Here is a 17,496-nt window from a genome sequence, read left to right as displayed (position 1 = left end):
AGCCTGTGCTCTAGGACCCGGGATCACAGTCACTCAGCCCATGCTCTGCAATTCCTGAAGCTCCTGCACCCAAGGGCCCATGCTTTGTAGCAACTGAAGCACCACAGTGAGAAGCCCGCACGCTACAGAAAACCCACGCAGCAACGAAGACCAGCACAGCCATCCACAAGTAAATAAATATCGTCATACAGAAAACCCACACAGCAGCTAAGACCAGCACAGCCAATCACTAATAAATAAGTAAATAAATTATAGTCATACAGAATGCCATTCACTTATTTTAAATGTACATACTGATTCAACATTTAAACATTTATGCTTACAACACACTGCTTTTTTAAATTATGAAATAATTTAGATACCTTATCTTATATAAAAATATTTATGTATGGAGAAATAACAGAAATATATATATATAAATGTTAATAATGCTTATCTCTATAGCGACATTAGAGTGATTTCCCAGTGGTTGCCATGGGGGAGAGGGGGTGGAGATGGGATGGATTGGGAGTTTAAGGTTAGTAAATGCAAACTATAATACTTAGAATAGATAAACAAGGTCCTACTGAATAGCACAGGGAACTATATTCAATATACTGAGATAAACAATAATGGAAAAGAATATGCAAAGAAATGTCTATATATGTATAACTAAATACTCCGCTGCACAACAGACATTAACACAACACTGTAAATCAACTATACTTTAATAAACTTTTTTTAAAGGGGGTTTCTTATTTCCTTTCTTTTTGTTAGTATTTTAAAACTTTTCCAGAGTGAAAATATCACATAATTAACATTTTGTAACATTAATAAGTGAGATACCTGCTAATAATATCAAGTCTGATAAACACTTATTACAGGGCTCTTTACTACACTGAATTTGCTAATAGTATGAATCAATCTCATGTCCCTTGAGATTTCACACAATGTGAGTCATGTAACACAACCTTTTAAATACCTGATCTCCTAATACCAGCATTGATAAAGGATCATCACTGACTACATGGCTCTGACATGTCAACCAGTACTGAACAGCAGTGTCCTTAAGAATACCATTCTGATTATCATGTGATTTACTCACAGAACATCTTGAACAAAGTAAGTCAATTTCATAGAGCAATTCAATAAAAAGTGTTTCAATGATAATCTTTAGGACTGTTAGCTTTCAGCTATCAGGGTTAACTGCCCACAATAACGTTTCAAATCATTTCATTTATCACAGACAATCACAATTTTGATCCTTAGGTGCATCACTATGGACTGCAAGCTTAAGAACAGCAAGACAACACCCCACGGATCTCTAGAAAAAGAATACCTATTCTTACCTTAGGACATGTTCTTACCTTAGCAAAAAGGTGATCCCTATACTGTTGCTGAGTAACAAAATTTTTATAACATACTACACAAGCAAAGGAGCTGATGAAAGGTCCATGCAGTGTAATTGTTGGATCACATGGAGAGTGGTCGAACCTACTTGGCAAAACAGAGGTAAAATCAGAAAATCTGACATATTCTAGAGGCAGCACTAAGTTGCTTCATTTGTTAAGTTAGACACACATATTCAAGTGTTTACACTTCTTCTACTGAAGTATTAAATAACGTTCTTTATATTCAAGAAATATCAAGTGGTTCTCGTATACCATGCTATCTCTTGAAACAGTGACCAACATCTTAAAATTTCAAAAAAGTACTCAAGATACAATAAAATGGATTTAAGCATATTTCGCCAAATTGGCAAACTTCCAGTCTGAAAACTGTACAGCCATTATCCATTTCTTCTTGCAAGGAACAAAATAAAACTCAGAAATAATTGTAAATGAATCACTAGAATAATAATGTAATGTCAAGCTTTCTGGTACACACCTATTTCCTAAAAATGGCTTTTAATCCTTTTAATGTCATTTTAATCATTTAACAAATCTGTGTCATTGAAAACTGCCTCAAAGACTTTTTAAAAATTAAAAACACTTAAAATACAGTTATCTGTAGAATACTGAACCCCTCTCCAGAAGGCTCTCACAGCAGGGTCAGGCATAAGCAGGGTGAGACATCTGGAGAGGGTCAAGAGCCCCAAACTCTCAACTCCCCTCTTCAAACTATAAGAAGGGGAGACTACGAAGGTAAGGACTATTTAACTCCCTTAATATTGCCTTCTCTTGATATTTACTTTCTCAAGCTCTACTATTCAAAATTCAGTAAATCATGGCTCTCATAAATAGAACATTTATTATTAACTTTGCTACACTTGGTTTGCCTTTAGCATTTACTTTGCAATGACATATTATCTTTCTTTGGGCTAGCCCACATATCTGTAAATGCTTTGTGTCTCTTAAAATTTGCTAACGGACTGAATTTCTGTAAAACTGATCCAAATGTACATCAATGCAAAGAGTCTGGTCAGAATTTTATGAAACGTATTAGGACTGAATATCACTAGAATAATCTGACTTCAAGCCTCCTAGGAAGCCTAAGAAATGTAAATTACCGTAGGAGTTTGGAATATAAAGCTACAATCACAATGGCAGAGGTGCCTCACGCTCTCAGTTCACCTTCAGCACTCACTGTTCTGAACATCACACTTACCTTTTCAAATGTCCTAAGAGAAGGTGCCCATTATCAAATTCCTTGTTACAGTGCATTATGGGACATGAAATTGGTTTCCCAGATGCTCGAATTTGGCTTCCTCTTCGGAATGAACCTTTTGTTCCAGAATTAATTGTGCCTGTTTTGAGTCCTGTATCATCAGAATATAAACTCTTAAGTTCCTATTTCAGGTAACTGTCCTTTGGAGTGGTAATCAAAATTATGAAAAAACAACAGAAAAACACTGCTGCTGCTGCTGCTGCTAAGTCGCTTCAGTCGTGTCCGACTCTGTGCGACCCCACAGACAGCAGCCCACTAGGCTCCCCCGTCCCTGGGATTCTCCAGGCAAGAACACTGGAGTGGGACGCCATTTCCTTCTCCAGTGCATGAAAGTGAAAAGTGAAAGTGAAGTCGCTCAGTTGTGTCCGACTCTTATCGACCCCATGGACTACAGCCCACCAGGCTCCTTCGTCCATGGGATTTTCCAGGCAAGAGTACTGGAGTGGGGTGCCATCGCCTTCTGGGCAGCATCAAATGGGTGATCCTACTAGTAATTAAGTGCTTACAAACTTTCTCATAAAAGATATAACAACCTACAAATAAATAGCTATTTGGGACAAGGAAAACCATTAAGATCTCCAAGTAATATTATCTTGAGGTAAAGAACTGTTCCCGTAAGTTCAACAGCCAAGAAATGTCAGAGATGGACTATATCAGAAAACCAGTTGCTCTACAACCACTGTGCCTGCCTCCCTTCTGTTCATTTATATAAGCTGACAAAGATTTTTTCTTCTAATTCTTATTTTCTCTTTTAAGTATCTTACACACATTATAAGGTTCAGTTATACAGGCTGTAACTGAGACGGGACGGGAATGGGGAGGACAAGGAGAATGCCTTCACTCCTTTTATCTGGTGAAGATTATCCCTTTCCGTCATAATCTTGGTCTTACAGTCACACAACTTTCCAGCCTCAGCCAAATTCTGTTTCCAGGCAAACTCCCAATGCATGTTGTACAGTGAAAAATTTAGAGTTAAGTTCTATAAACAAAGAATTTAAAAAGTGCTAGGAGGATTCTGATATATAGTTTGATTATTATTATTTCTTATAACTTGTTTCACTCAAATACTCTGAATACTTCATATAACAAAAAATTGTGTATTTATCTTTATGGCAATTTCTACCAAGTCCTTAAGCATTTAACTGGAATAAAATGTTATACCTTTAACATCACCTAGTTAAGATCCCCAAATGGTTATCTATGTTGAAGGTTTCAATGCTCTTCTGTTTATGGAAGAAATGGCTCTATTAAATGCTGTCAAAATGCTTATAAATGTGTTCTATCAATAAAAAAGGACTAACACAGCATTAATCATATTCAAAGAAAAATTAATGACAATACACCTTTTTTTGCTTTCATTTCTTAATGCAGTCAGAATTAAGAGTAATTTTTACTGTCCATCCACATCCCAGGTGTTGCCTATTAAGACCTTTACTTAACCATAGAGGTTCTGGATAAAAATTAAAGTGGAGAAAGCAATCAATTAGAAGAAAATAAGCTTTATCCAGGGAAAGGCAAAATACAGAGAGATTTAAACAGCTCTTTTCCTTAAATAGTATAGCGTGTTGTTTTTAAATGACTAAGTATTCAAATGTGCGAAAACTGGTCTAACTATAAATATCTATAAAAAAGTTGGATTTCCAAAGCTTGAATAATTATAATGTCCTTACACTACTTCTAATCAAAGAACTGAATTTTAATGGCTGGATACTTTGGAATAGATTGAATGGAGTCCCTTAATGCTATTGAGAAGTAGAATCTCACTTTTTATAATTGACAGCAAAAAGACATCCCTGTTTTCCCCAGCTCTCCGCTCCTCAAAGAAATGGCACCACAGCAAGTACAGCCCAGTGCTAAAGCCGCTATGCCAGCAAGAGCCCCCTAACTCTTCAGCGCTACAGTGTGGCAGGGACCAAGCAAGAAGATAAAACCACCACATAAAAAGAATGTAACTAAAGACCTTAATTCACAGCACAAGCTTATCAGCCACCAATGAACCAGGTGTGACCTGAAGTGATCTACAGTACCACATCTTGACAAGAATTATAAAGACAGCTAACTGAGTCATCTGTTCCCACTTGATCCACTCAGAAAAATATACACTCAGATGTTCATGAATTCAATTTACAGTGAATTAAAATATTCTGAAACTCCAGTACTTTGGCCACCTCATGTGAAGAGCTGACTCACTGGAAAAGACTCTGATGCTGGGAGGGATTGGGGGCAGAAGGAGAAGGGAACAACAGAGGATGAGACGGCTGGATGGCATCACCAACTCAATGGATGTGAGTTTGAGTGAACTCCGGGAGATGGTGATGGACAGAGAGGCCTGGCGTGCTGCGATTCATGGGGTCACAAAGAGTCGAACACAAGTGAGCGACTGAACTGATCTGAACTGAACTGAAAATATTCTGACAACCTGAAACCCAGAGATTAGGCCTAAAGGGATATATTACTGACCCAACAATCATTCTAGACAAGACTTGAAAGTGTTAGATTCATATGAGAGAAACAATTTTACAAGAGATCTTGTAAGCCTTGTAGTTCTACACCATTTTTGTATCAAAATCTTCCCAAATCTACAGATACCCTCTAGAAGTGAGGCCCAAACGTGTATTTAAGACTCCCAAGTGATTCTGATATAGCTAAAGACAGCAATTTTCAAGTAAATTTTTCTAAAGTAGGTTTGGAATACCAAACAATTCTTTTGTTTAGTTGAATGACAGTCACATTTGGAACATGGTTCTAGGCTTCCTTTCTGTGTTCATATGCAAATACTCATTGCCCACTCTGGTATAATATTCAACCAACACTTATTGGACATCTCTGTGCAGACAGAGCCTTCTTCTTAGGCACTGACACTAAAAAAATTAATTAGGCCTAGCCTCTGTCCCCATAACATATAAATCTAGTAAAAGACACAGATATGTAAACATATCAATCCAACACAACAGGGTAAAAACTATAGGCAAAAAATGAATAAAACACTGTAGCATCAAAGACAACTGGGCAATCAAACTTAGGCAGACTAAAAAACCTAGCACCCTCTAGTACTGAATGTAGTACTTACTTGCCTGTGGCTAACCACATGGGCAAGTAAGAAAAACTTAAAGGTATTTAAGAGGGAGGATAGGGCAAGGGGGGAGTTTGCCAGGCACAAACATACTGGGAGATAAGAAGGAAATGCAGTGTCAGGGAGTAGCCAAGTGTCAAAATACCTACAAATTATTGGAATTATTTTAAAAGTGGCAATTTTATTCTGTTCAAAGAAAAGCGCTCTGAAAACTACAGAACAAGATATCCAGGTTCAAAGTTGAGCACTGCATACAAAGATTATTTCTAAGACTTTCTGCAACTAAACTTTTGGCTGGATTAAATCCACAGCTAAGGTTTCTGTGAGTAACCCAAGCCTCTAAGGGCTCAGTGGGTCTTGTACAAGACAGGCTAGAAAAGCTGCCATGATGGGACTATCCTGAAAGTGTTAGTGTTGTCTGACTCTTTGCAACCCCATGGACTGTAGCCCGCCAGGCTCCACTTTCCATGGGATTCTCCAAGCAAGAATACTGGAGAGGGTTGCCATTCCCTATCCAAGGGATCTTCCCAACCCAGGGATAGAATCCAAGTCTCCCACATTGCAGGCAGATTCTTTACTGTCTGAACCACCAGGGAACCCCAAGGGACTGTCCTACTGACTCAAAAATTTTACCAAATTATCTGGTGGAAGGAAAATGCTCCACAGTAATTCTTCCAGGAATCTCAGGTCTGTAGAGTTATTAATGAAGAAGCTACCCACTGCTTTAGATGAGCCTCCGATGTCAACACTTCCAACAAAATATCTACGCAGGTTCCATGGACAAATAAATAAGTAAATGCTAATCATTTCTATCTCAGCTTAAATTCCATTTCCTTACAGAATCCTGACCTCAAATAACCTGTTACACACCTTCACATAGCCTCACATAGTACTATTTCATGTAGGACACACATGAATGAATAAATGAGCAATATCTAATCAGCTCAAGGATCACTTTTATTCAAAATACACTTTTGCCAAAATAGGAAGACAACTGGTAGGTAAAGCAGGCCTCCAGTTAAGTAAATTTCAATACTTTATATACTTACTAGCAACTGAATAAACAGATACAATGCCTTAGGGCTTCAGGGAAGCCTCTGATCTCTAAAGAATACCTGGCATTTTTAACCACTGGTCCACACACAGTCTGGCTGCTTCTGTATCAGAATGTCCTCGAATAAATTCCAATTCTTGTAACCCATGAGCATGCTGAAAATCGATTTTTTCCTAAAGATATTAAGAAAAAAATCAATTAAACTGTGATTACTAATCTTGTTTCCTTAAGAAAATGATTTTGTCACAACAGTGATCAGAAAATACTGATTATCCTTTATACTTGTAACTCCAAGTCTAGAACTCTATCCTAAGGAGCTAAGTCAAACCAAAGTTTCCTGCTCTAAATAAGATGTTGATCCCAATGTCATCTATATTTGCACAAAGTTTGCAACAACTTAATCTCCAACAACAGGGTACTGTTTAAGTAAATTATGGTGTGTACATTTCATGAAAGTCATTAGAAACACTAACCAAACTTTTCAATGAATTAGGAATATACTTTTGATATCAAGTATGTTACCAAATAGTATTAAATGAATAGGGTCAAATATAAGCAAAGATTATTTCAAGTGATATGTAACTCTGCCTGCAGAGAGGAAAAAAGGCAGACGATAAATATGATAAACGTCAATGGTTGTCTCTGGAATGGAAATACGAATGATTATTTTCATCCTTACATTTTAAAACACTTTTTTTCAAATGTTCCACATGTAGTCTGAAGTATATAGAAGCCTATTAAATATTTGTTCAATGAACAGTGTAAGAGCAGACCCTCATTAGTACTTAATATGTACCAGTACAAAACATCAACTCCATCTAGATTAAAGATTTTTTCCATAAAGGGCCACAGGATAAACATTTAAGGCTCTGCAGCCCATACAGTCTCTTTTGCAACTACTCAACCCTGCTGCTGCAGCACAAAAACAGCCATAGATAATATGTAAACAATTGGGCATGGCTATGTTCCAATAAAACTTTATTTACAAGAACAGGCAGTGGGCCAGTGCCAACTACTAAACTAGAGGCTTTAGACTTTTACAGTCTCTAAATCTTTCTGGTTATGTTACTGATGAATCTATCTGCATACTCTAATCATGCTGTATCTATAGGTTGGTACAAAAGTAATTGTGGTTTCAGACCATGAATTTTAAATCATTATAATTAGGCTCAACACATCTTTATTAATCAAAATAGGAACCATTACAATCAACACATTTTTGCCAACAAGAAATGTTTATTCCTATAGCGTAAAAATCCATGCTTTGGGATTCAACAAACTCTTGGGAAACATTTTCTGCCTCTTGCTGTTGTGGAAGTGTTTTCGCTGCAAAAAGTTGTAGAGATGCTTGAAGAAAGTGGTAGTCGGTTGGTAAGACATCAGGTGAATATGGTGGATGAGGCAAAACTTTGTAGCCCAATTAGTTCAACTTTTGAAGTGCTGGTTGTGCAATGTATAGTCCAATGTTGTCATGGAGAAGAACTGGGCCCCCTTCTGTTGACCGATGCTGGTGCCAGGCACTGCAGTTTTCGGTGCATCTCATTGATTTGCTAAGCATACTTCTAAGATGGAAGGTTTCACTGGGATTGAGAAAGCTGTAGTGGATCAGACTGGCAGCAGACTACCAAATAGTGATCATGACATTTTTTTGGTGCAAGCTGGACCTTGGGAAGTGCTTTGGAGCTGCTTCTCAGCCCAACCACTGAGCTGGTCGTCACTGGTTGTCATAAAAATCCACTTTTCATTGCATGTCATAATCCAATCCAGAAGTGATTCATTGTTATTGCATAGAATAAGAGAAGACACTTCAAAGCAACAATATTTTTTATTTGGTCAGCTCACGAGGCACCCACTTTATTGAGCTTTTTCACCTCTCAAATTTGCTTCAAATGCTAAACGACCATAAAACTGACCATGTTGAGCTCTTCAGCAACTTGTGTAGTTTTAAGAGGATTAGCTTCAATAAAGGCTCTCAGTTGGTCACTGTCAACTTTCGTTGGCTGGCCACTACACTCCTCATCTTCAAGGCTCTGGTCTTCTCTGCAAAACTTCTTGAATCAGCACTGCACTATACGTTCGTTAGCAGTTCCTGCGCCAACTGCGTTGTCGATGATGCAAGTTGTCTCTGCTGCTTAATGAACCGTTTGAACTCGAGTAAGAAAAACGCTTGAATTTGCTTTTAGTCTAATATCATTTTCCAGTCTAAATACATATAAAATAAACAGTAAGATATCAGAAAAAAAATATAGCAGGAAATGTGCATTAAAATGATGCATAACATAACCACATTTGTTTAAGAATATATTTCAATATCAAATGGCAAAGTTCAACAATGCAAAACTGCAATTACTTTTGCACCAACCTAATAACAATTAACACTTATTAACCACTTACCATGTGCCAGGCACTATTCTTAAAGCATCTTAGATCTTATTTTCTCAATAACTCTGTAAGATGGGTACCAGTATGGTTCCCATTTTATAATGGGAAAACTGAGGCATAGGAAGTTCAAATAAATTGCACAAGGACAAATAACAATGCCAGGATTTAAACTTTCATTCTCTAATCTGATTCTAGAACTCATGCACTTAACCAGTATACCATACTGTATCTCAAAAAGGCTTTTATATCCTTAAAAAGAAATAACAAAGCCACAAATGCTAGATTTGCAAGAAACAGACCTGGATACTGAATGACCTTGTTAGCAACGTAACAGGATCTTCTATCAGCACAGTTAAGAGGGGGACAGGCAGATTCAAGATTGTAATCAGAAAAAAAATCAGCTACACAATACTGTTCTAAGTATAGCCATAGAGTACTAATTCTCCAAAGATGCTCATATGCATTATATAGCTATTCCTATGCATGTGAGGGGCACATCCCCTCTTGTGAGTCATTTTAACTCCTGGAATATCAACAAGCAAAGCTGGTAACTGGTCAACTAGTCAAGCACAACACATTATCTCTGAAAGTGATTTATTCAATGAAGATTTTAGTAGATTAAAAAAAAAAAAACATTTCTGTCTAAAAAGATGGACAATACACTTTAACAGTGAGACATCAAAAATCAAAAGGCCTGGACGAGCTGGAAGACGTTTTCTACTATCTTCTGTAGTCAGAGTTAACACCTACCACAATTCTTCAAGAATTAGTTTTATTATCTTTCTTTCTAGGTAGTTTATTTTGTTTTTTGTTTTCCGTCACCTATAAATAGTTTTTTTTTTTAATAAGCTATATATAAAGGAGAACCAAATTTTCAAAAACTCATGAATGGATAGCAAGCAAGGAGCAAAACTTCTGTGTGAGTCACTTTCTCTCTTAGAAAGAAATCTAGAAAAATGCATTCTTTCAAATTGGGTAAGCAAGAATTTCAGTTTTAAAAAACTTTCTCCAACAACAAGCTAAAGTCTTTAATACAATGGATGAACGTTTGCAAAGGTAAAAGCTGAAACTATCCTTGAGAAAAACCCTTGCTGTCATAGCAACTACTCTGAACTCATCACAAAAGCAGTGAGCATCACTGAGGAAATGGGTAGAAAAAGAGGATATCTTGATAACCACTCCTCTCTCAGAGACTTTCCCCATACACACATACTTAATGTAATTTGCGGAAAGAAGCTTCCTTAAAAATGTACAGTGTCTCTGCCAGGAAAGAAATAATCTTTTAAAAAAAAAAAAATATCACTAATGTATTAAGCATTTTAAACATACAATCAGAATACTATCCTCTAGTTTAATTGGCATTACATTATAAAGTATTAATAAAAGTCCCCAAACAAAGGTACTTCTAAATTCAAAGATTAAGGTATTTTACATTAGATTAAGGAGATACTAAAACAAAGGTGACAGAAATATATAAATTCCTTTATAATAACCAACGGAACAAGGAAGCAAAAACATACATGGTAAAATTATGCTGTGATTTGTACTTCCATTTTTAAACTCCCAAGAGGAAGTTTTTTTACCCAACTGGTCAACATTTTACTCTAACAGACATCTGGCAGTATTGGGAGAGTTCTCTAAGGTAATTTCATTTGGTAACCTTCTATAAAGCAAGTCAAAGTTTGAAATGGTTTATACCATGCAAGATTCTAAATCAGGCTTCATCTTCTACTGCCGTAATTCAATAATCGAAGGAAGAGGATGAAGTGAAAGTGGTCTGGCTCTACTGCGTAGAAAATAACCTTTCAACAGCTTGTATCTACAGAAGCCCTGATAAACTGTGATAAAGTAACTAGAAGCTTATATAATCCCATGAATTTAAATTCCCAAAATAAAGTCCACTCAAGTCTATTTTTTCTTTTTTTTTTTGGTCTGTATACATATATGATCAAAATCCAACAAACAAAAACATATAAAAAGCCATCATGAACTACTACTAAATCATGAGCAGATTTCATGCTGAACTTGTATCCAATTATGTATCTTTTGATTATATAAGTATGTATTTAACTTTCTTACAAACAATTCTATAATCTGGTAAAACATCAATGAAAGCAGCCACATACCCTGAATGCCCTATTCTTTTCTTCTTTCTGCTGTTTCTCCACTTCAACATGGCGGGCTAGGCGTGCCAGAGTCAAGGCGACTTTATCCTTCTGATGGTCAATATGGTCTTTATGCTTACCCTATAATTGAAAACAATTTTATTCCTTTTAGCTGACAAAATTAGCTTTGGGATTACATATATCCATTTACCGAAGAGTTACTAAAGAACCATTTACAGAATTTCCCTGGCAGTCCAATGGTTAAGACTCTGTGCTTCCACTGCAGGGGGCATGGGTTTGATCCCCAGTCAGGAAGCTAAGATTCCGCATGCCATGTAGTACAGCCAAAAAACTAAAAAGAACCACTTACTTTTTTAAATTTAATTTTTATTTTATATTGGGGCACAGGTGATTTACAATGTTGTGTTAGTTTCAGGTACTACAACAAAGTGATTCTTTTATACATATACATATATCCATTCTTTTCAGATTCTTTTTCCATGTAGGTTGTTACAGAATACTGAGTTCCCTGTGTTACACAGCAGCTCCTTGTTGATTAAGGAACTATTTACTTTTAATATTATCAAATTTCTAAGAACTTGTCTTGTTTATGTGTAAATTGTGGTAGTCTGCAGGACAGCTGATCACCCACCAGCACCTTTGATTTTCACAAAGCTACATAACCTATCAATCATCCTTATATCCTTCTCTTTTAAGGTTTATTCATTTATTTTTTGGCTGCGGTGGGTCTCTGTTGCTGCACATGGGCTTTCTCTAGCTGCACAAGTGGAGGCTACTCTTACTGAGGACAGGCTCTAAGGTGCGGGGGCTTCAGCAGTCACAGCACACAGCCTCCATAGTTGCAGCTCGGTGGCTCTAGAGTGCAGGCCGCAGCAGGTGTGGCCCATGGGCTTAGATGCTCTGTGCCATGTGGGATCTTCCTAGAACAGTGTCCCTTGCATTCCAAGGTGGATTCTTAAACCACTGGACTACTAGAGAAGTCCCATCTTTATTTCCTTTATAACCATCTGGATACTGAAAAGTTTGGCTCTGCTTTGCTCTTAGCCTGTAAGGTAATTTTGAGCCATTAGTCCACCCACTAAAAGGTCTGACAGTGCAAACACTCTTGGCTCTGGATTTTTAGCAATTCCTGGACAGTATGTATATAAGAGAAATTATTGATTAAAAAGAAATGATCTAATTTCTGTTTTCTGGCCCAACATACAAAGAAGAAGCTTAGAAACAGCCACTCAATTATAACAAGTAAAAAGCTTGAATGAACTGTGAAGTCAACTGAGTGGAGCAGAAACCCATGCATGGAAAGCTCAATGGGACCAGTGCTGGTGTGGGGACCTGGCCTGGAACTGACCAGACACTGGGAGCTTAGTGTGGGCAAGTTTTAACCAGACTTAAATGCCAGAGGAACTCAGTCATGGGAGGGCCTCATCCTCTCATGAGGCCCTTCAGAAGCTTTACCAGGTCCTCAGTGACAACTGAAGAAAAATCCCATCATGTTTCAGGTGGGGGGAGAAAAAAGTGAGTATTTTGAAATATGTCAAGAGCATTAAGTTCTTATTGATGTGTGCCTTTCAGAGAAGCTACTTCATGAGAAACTCCAACCTGAGAGACAGGAAACAGCCATCCTCCCAGGAGAGCGGAAGGCCTGGGAAGCCCCGACACGGTTCCAGCCCAGGGTCGCAAGCTCTCCGCGGCTGAGACCAGTCACAGAGCACGACCCTTCTGTTTACTGCAGCTCCTTTACCTAGGACAGCATGTCCACTTTCAAAATGAAAACTGCAAGCATACCAAAGGGCAGAAATACAATTTGAAGAGCAAGCAAAGAATGGCAGAGCTGGTACGGATGTTGGAATTATCAGACCAGGAATTTAAAACTACCAAGATTACTATGCTGAGAGCGCTAATGGAAAAAGCAGGCAACATGCAAGAACAGATGTGTAATGTAAGAGAGATGGAAATCCTAAAAGAGAACCAAAAAGAAATCAGCCATCAAAACACCACAACACAAGTGAACAGTGCTCACCACAGACTGCACACCACAAAAGAAAAAATCTCTGAGCCTGAGAGTATGTCAACAGAAACTCCCAAAACTGAAAGACAGCGGAAAAGAGACGGAAAAAGAAAACATATATATATATATAAGAACTGTTGGGCTTCCCTGGTGGCTCAGGTGGTAAAGAATCCACCTGCAATGCAGGAGACCTGGGTTCAATCCCTGGGTTGGGAAGATGGCCTGGAGAAGGGCATGGCAACCCACTCCAGTATTCCTGCCTGCAGAACCCCCATGGACAGAGGAGCCTGGTAGACTACTGTCCATGGGATCACAAATAGTCATGACTGAGTGACACAGTCCATGGGGTCGCAAAGAGTTGGACACAACTGAGCAACTAAGCACAGCACACACACAAGAACTGTTATGAAAGATATAGCAAATGCATAATAGGAATGCCAGGAGAAAGAAAAAGGAACAAAGGAAACATCTGAAGCAATAACAACAATTTCCCCAAATTAATAGCAGACACCAAATCAGAAATCAAGGAAGAAATAAAACCTTTCTTTGCAGATGACATGCTTTTCCTAAGAAAACAACATGCAACTAAACCAAACAGTAGTTAGGGGTGAAGTAACTCACTACGAACAAAGCTAGTGGAGGGGATGGAATTCCAGTGCAGCTATTTCAAATCCTGAAAGATGCTGCTGTGAAAGTGCTGCACTCAATATGCCAGCACATTTGGAAAACTCAACAGTGGCCACAGGACTGGAAAAGGTCAGTTTTCATTCCAATTCCAAAGAAAAGCAATGCCAAAGCATGCTCAAACTACCACACAATTGCACTCATCTCACACGCTAGAGAAGTAATGCTCAAAATTCTCCAAGCGAGGCTTCAGCAATACATGAACCATGAACTTCCTGATGTTCAAGCTGGTTTTAGAAAAGGCAGAGGAATCAGAAATCAAATTGCCAACATCTGCTGGATCATCAAAAAAGCAAGAGAGTTCCAGAAAAACATCTATTTCTACTCTTTTGACTATGCCAAAGCCTTTGACTGTGTGGATCACAATAAACTGTGGAAAATTCTGAAAGAGATGGGAATACCAGACCACCTGACCTGTCTCTTGAGAAACATATATGCAGGTCAGGAAGCAACAGTTAGAACTGGACATGGAACAACAGACTGGTTCCAAATAGGAAAAGGAGTACATCAAGACTGCATATTGCCACCCTGCTTATTTAACTTCTATGCAGAGTACATCATGAGAAACGCTGGACTGGAAGAAACACAAGCTGGAATCAAGATTGCTGGGAGAAATATCAATAACCTCAGATATGCAGATGACACCACCCTTATGGCAGAAAATGAAGAACTAAAGAGCCTCTTGATGAAAGCGAAAGAGGAGAGTGAAAAAGTTGGCTTAAAGCTCAACATTCAGAAAACGAAGATCATGGCATTTGCTCCCATCACTTCATGGGAAATAGATGGGAAACAGTGGAAACAGTGTCAGACTTTATTTTGGGGGGCTCCAAAATCACTGCAGATGATGACTGCAGCCATGAAATTAAAAGACGTTTACTCCTTGGAAAAAAGGTTATGACCAAGCTAAACAGCATATTGAAAAGCAGAGACATTACTTTGCCAACAAAGGTCCGTCTAGTCAAGGTTACGGTTTTTCCGGTGGTCATGTATGGATGTGAGAGTTGGACTGTGAAGAAGGCTGAGTGCTGAAGAATTGATGCTTTTGAACTGCGGTGTTGGAGAAGACTCTTGAGAGTCCCTTGGACTGCAAGGAGATCCAACCAGTCCATTCTGAAGGAGATCAGCCCTGGGATTTCTTTGGAAGGAATGATGCTAAAGCTGAAACTCCAGTACTTTGGCCACCTCATGCAAAGATTTGGAAAAGACTCTGATGCTGGAAAAGATTGCGGGCAGGAGGAGAGGGGGACGACAGAGGATGAGATGGCTGGATGGCATCACCAACTCGATGGACGTGAGTTTGAGTGAACTCTGGGAGTTGGTGATGGACAGGCAGGCCTGGCGTGCTGCAATTCATGGGGTTGCAAAGAGTCAGACATGACTGAGTGACTGAACTGAACTGACTGAACCTGTGTAATGAGACATTTACAGCAGTTTTATTCATAACCTTAGAAGCAACCAAGCACCTTCAATAGGTAAATGGATAACTGTATATATCCAGATGATGGAGTATGATTCACTGCTAAAAAGAAATACTCATTGGAAGGACTGATGCTGAAGCTCCAATACTTTGGCCACCTGATGCAAAAAGCTGACTCATTAGAAAAGACACTGATCCTGGGAAAGAATGAAGGCCAGAGGAGAAGGGGACGACAGAGGACAATGGCCTCAGCATCACTGGTTGGATGGCATCACTGACTCAATGGACATGAGTTTGAACAAGCTCCAGGAGACGGTGAAGGACAGGGAAGCCTGGCGTGCTACAGTCCATGGGGTTACAAACAGTCGAACATAACCGAGCGACTGAACAACAAAAAGGAAATGAGCTACCAAATCTTTAAAAAACATGTAAGAACACCTAAATACATATTCCTAAATGAAAGTAGCCAATCTGGAAACACTACATACTGTATGGTTCCAACTATATGGCATCCTGGAAAAGGCAAATCTATAGTGACAATTAAAAAATAAAAAAAATCAGTGGTTGCCAGGGGGAACAGGAGAGGGAGGGATGAATTGGTAGAGTACAGAGGATTTTTAGGGTAGAAAATCTATTCAGTATGACACTATACAGGTAGGTATCTTACTACATTTGTTCAAACTCATAGAATGTATAACTCCAAGAGTGAACCCTAATATAAACGATGGACTTTGGGTGATAATGTGTCAACAACAGGCTCACTGATTATTCCAGATGTACCACTATGTTGGGGGAAGTTGACTGTGAGGGAAGCTATACATTGTGGGCAGAGGTATATGGGAAGTCTCCTCCTCTTTTCTTGCTGTGAATCTAAAATAAAAGTTTTCTTAAAAAATAAACTCTATTAAAAATGTTTTCTACCAGAAAGATTGGTTTAGTAAGATATTAATTACACACGTACAAACCAAAGTTTATCTAAAGTGGGATTGAGCTGCATCAAGCAAACCAAGGAGTGGGTGTGATTCCGTAGGCACACAGGAGTTCCACTGAAGTGAACACATATAACAAGACTGACTGGGGTTTCTGTGAAGGCTGCATTTCTGCAATAAAGAGTGTTCACAGGATCACTCTGGTTGGGAGTCATCCCAATGGCCATATCACTGCCCCAGATAGTAGGTGGCATCCTACCAACTTCAAAATGTCCTTTTACAAGTCAGAGGACAATGCAAGGGGTGTGGGCTGGATCTCTGGTCGGAGAGCTAAGATCCCACAGGCCTCATGGCCAAAAGCCCAAAACATAAACAACAGAAGCAATACTGTAACAAATTCAACAAAGACTATAAAAATGGTCCACATTAAAAAAATCTTTCAAAAAAGAAAGCAAGCAGAAAAGCAGATCTGGGAGATAATCTGTTAGGAGTAGATGAAAAGAAATGCTAGCTAGAGAAAGGAAGAACTTCAACTTTGAAATCTTTGCATTTAAAAATGATAAAACCGAAGTGCTTTAAACAAAAATGTTTTCTCTTAAAGGGTAAACAAACAGACCATGTGCAGCAGGGTGATATTCATTTGATACTTTTCTACCACAAACTTGGGTTTGGGGATCAAGGTTGTTGGTTAAAGCCACGCATGAGTGGGTTATCTACGAACACCCACTCTCTCCGGAAAGCCAAGTCCCAGGGATTTCCGTGGTTAGTGATCCAAGATGAGAGCTGGCCTCAGATCTCACTTAATCCCACAACAGAGGGAATGCTGATATTAAAATGCATGCTAGGAAATTCACCGATTAGGTCAGAGAAGGCCTTATTTGGGACAGAAGTTTTAACAGGTAATCCAAAGGTTCAATAGGTTCAGAAATAAGTTTTAAATGATCAGAACTCAGGAGGGAGAAACTTACTGCAGGCCACCTTGCTGGTGACCCAACCGCAGAACCAAAGCTTCAATATCATCAGGCACACGGGCAGAAACTGAACCAGTTTTAGGCTAGATGAAAATGTCTTAAAGGTTTCCTGTAGAACTAAGATGAATAGGGACTAATATACTCTTCAGTTTGGGAATTTCCACCATTCCATTAGTGCCACAATGCCTGCAATTTAAGGTGAACTC

The 17,496-nt window shown here is 38.6% G+C and overlaps 1 protein-coding gene across 3 annotated transcripts in view; it reads right to left on the bottom strand.

Moving 5' to 3' along the window:
- Positions 1 to 17,496, bottom strand: part of ZNF451 (zinc finger protein 451) — a 97,128-nt gene that overhangs the window by 56,462 nt on the left and 23,170 nt on the right. For all 3 annotated transcript variants that reach the window (XM_018038936.1, XM_018038938.1, XM_018038937.1), the window contains exons 4-7: positions 11,282 to 11,401; positions 6,835 to 6,946; positions 2,587 to 2,737; positions 1,347 to 1,473 (exon numbers count right to left, since the gene is read on the bottom strand). In XM_018038936.1, the coding sequence (XP_017894425.1) occupies positions 1,347 to 1,473; positions 2,587 to 2,737; positions 6,835 to 6,946; positions 11,282 to 11,401 (510 nt within the window). The remainder of the gene's footprint in view (positions 1 to 1,346; positions 1,474 to 2,586; positions 2,738 to 6,834; positions 6,947 to 11,281; positions 11,402 to 17,496) is intronic.

Source organism: Capra hircus, chromosome 23, assembly GCF_001704415.2.
Source record: "Capra hircus breed San Clemente chromosome 23, ASM170441v1, whole genome shotgun sequence".
Lineage (NCBI taxonomy): Eukaryota > Metazoa > Chordata > Mammalia > Artiodactyla > Bovidae > Capra > Capra hircus.
Note: the sequence above shows the minus strand (reverse complement) of the source record. Positions and strands in the feature narration are given on the sequence as shown.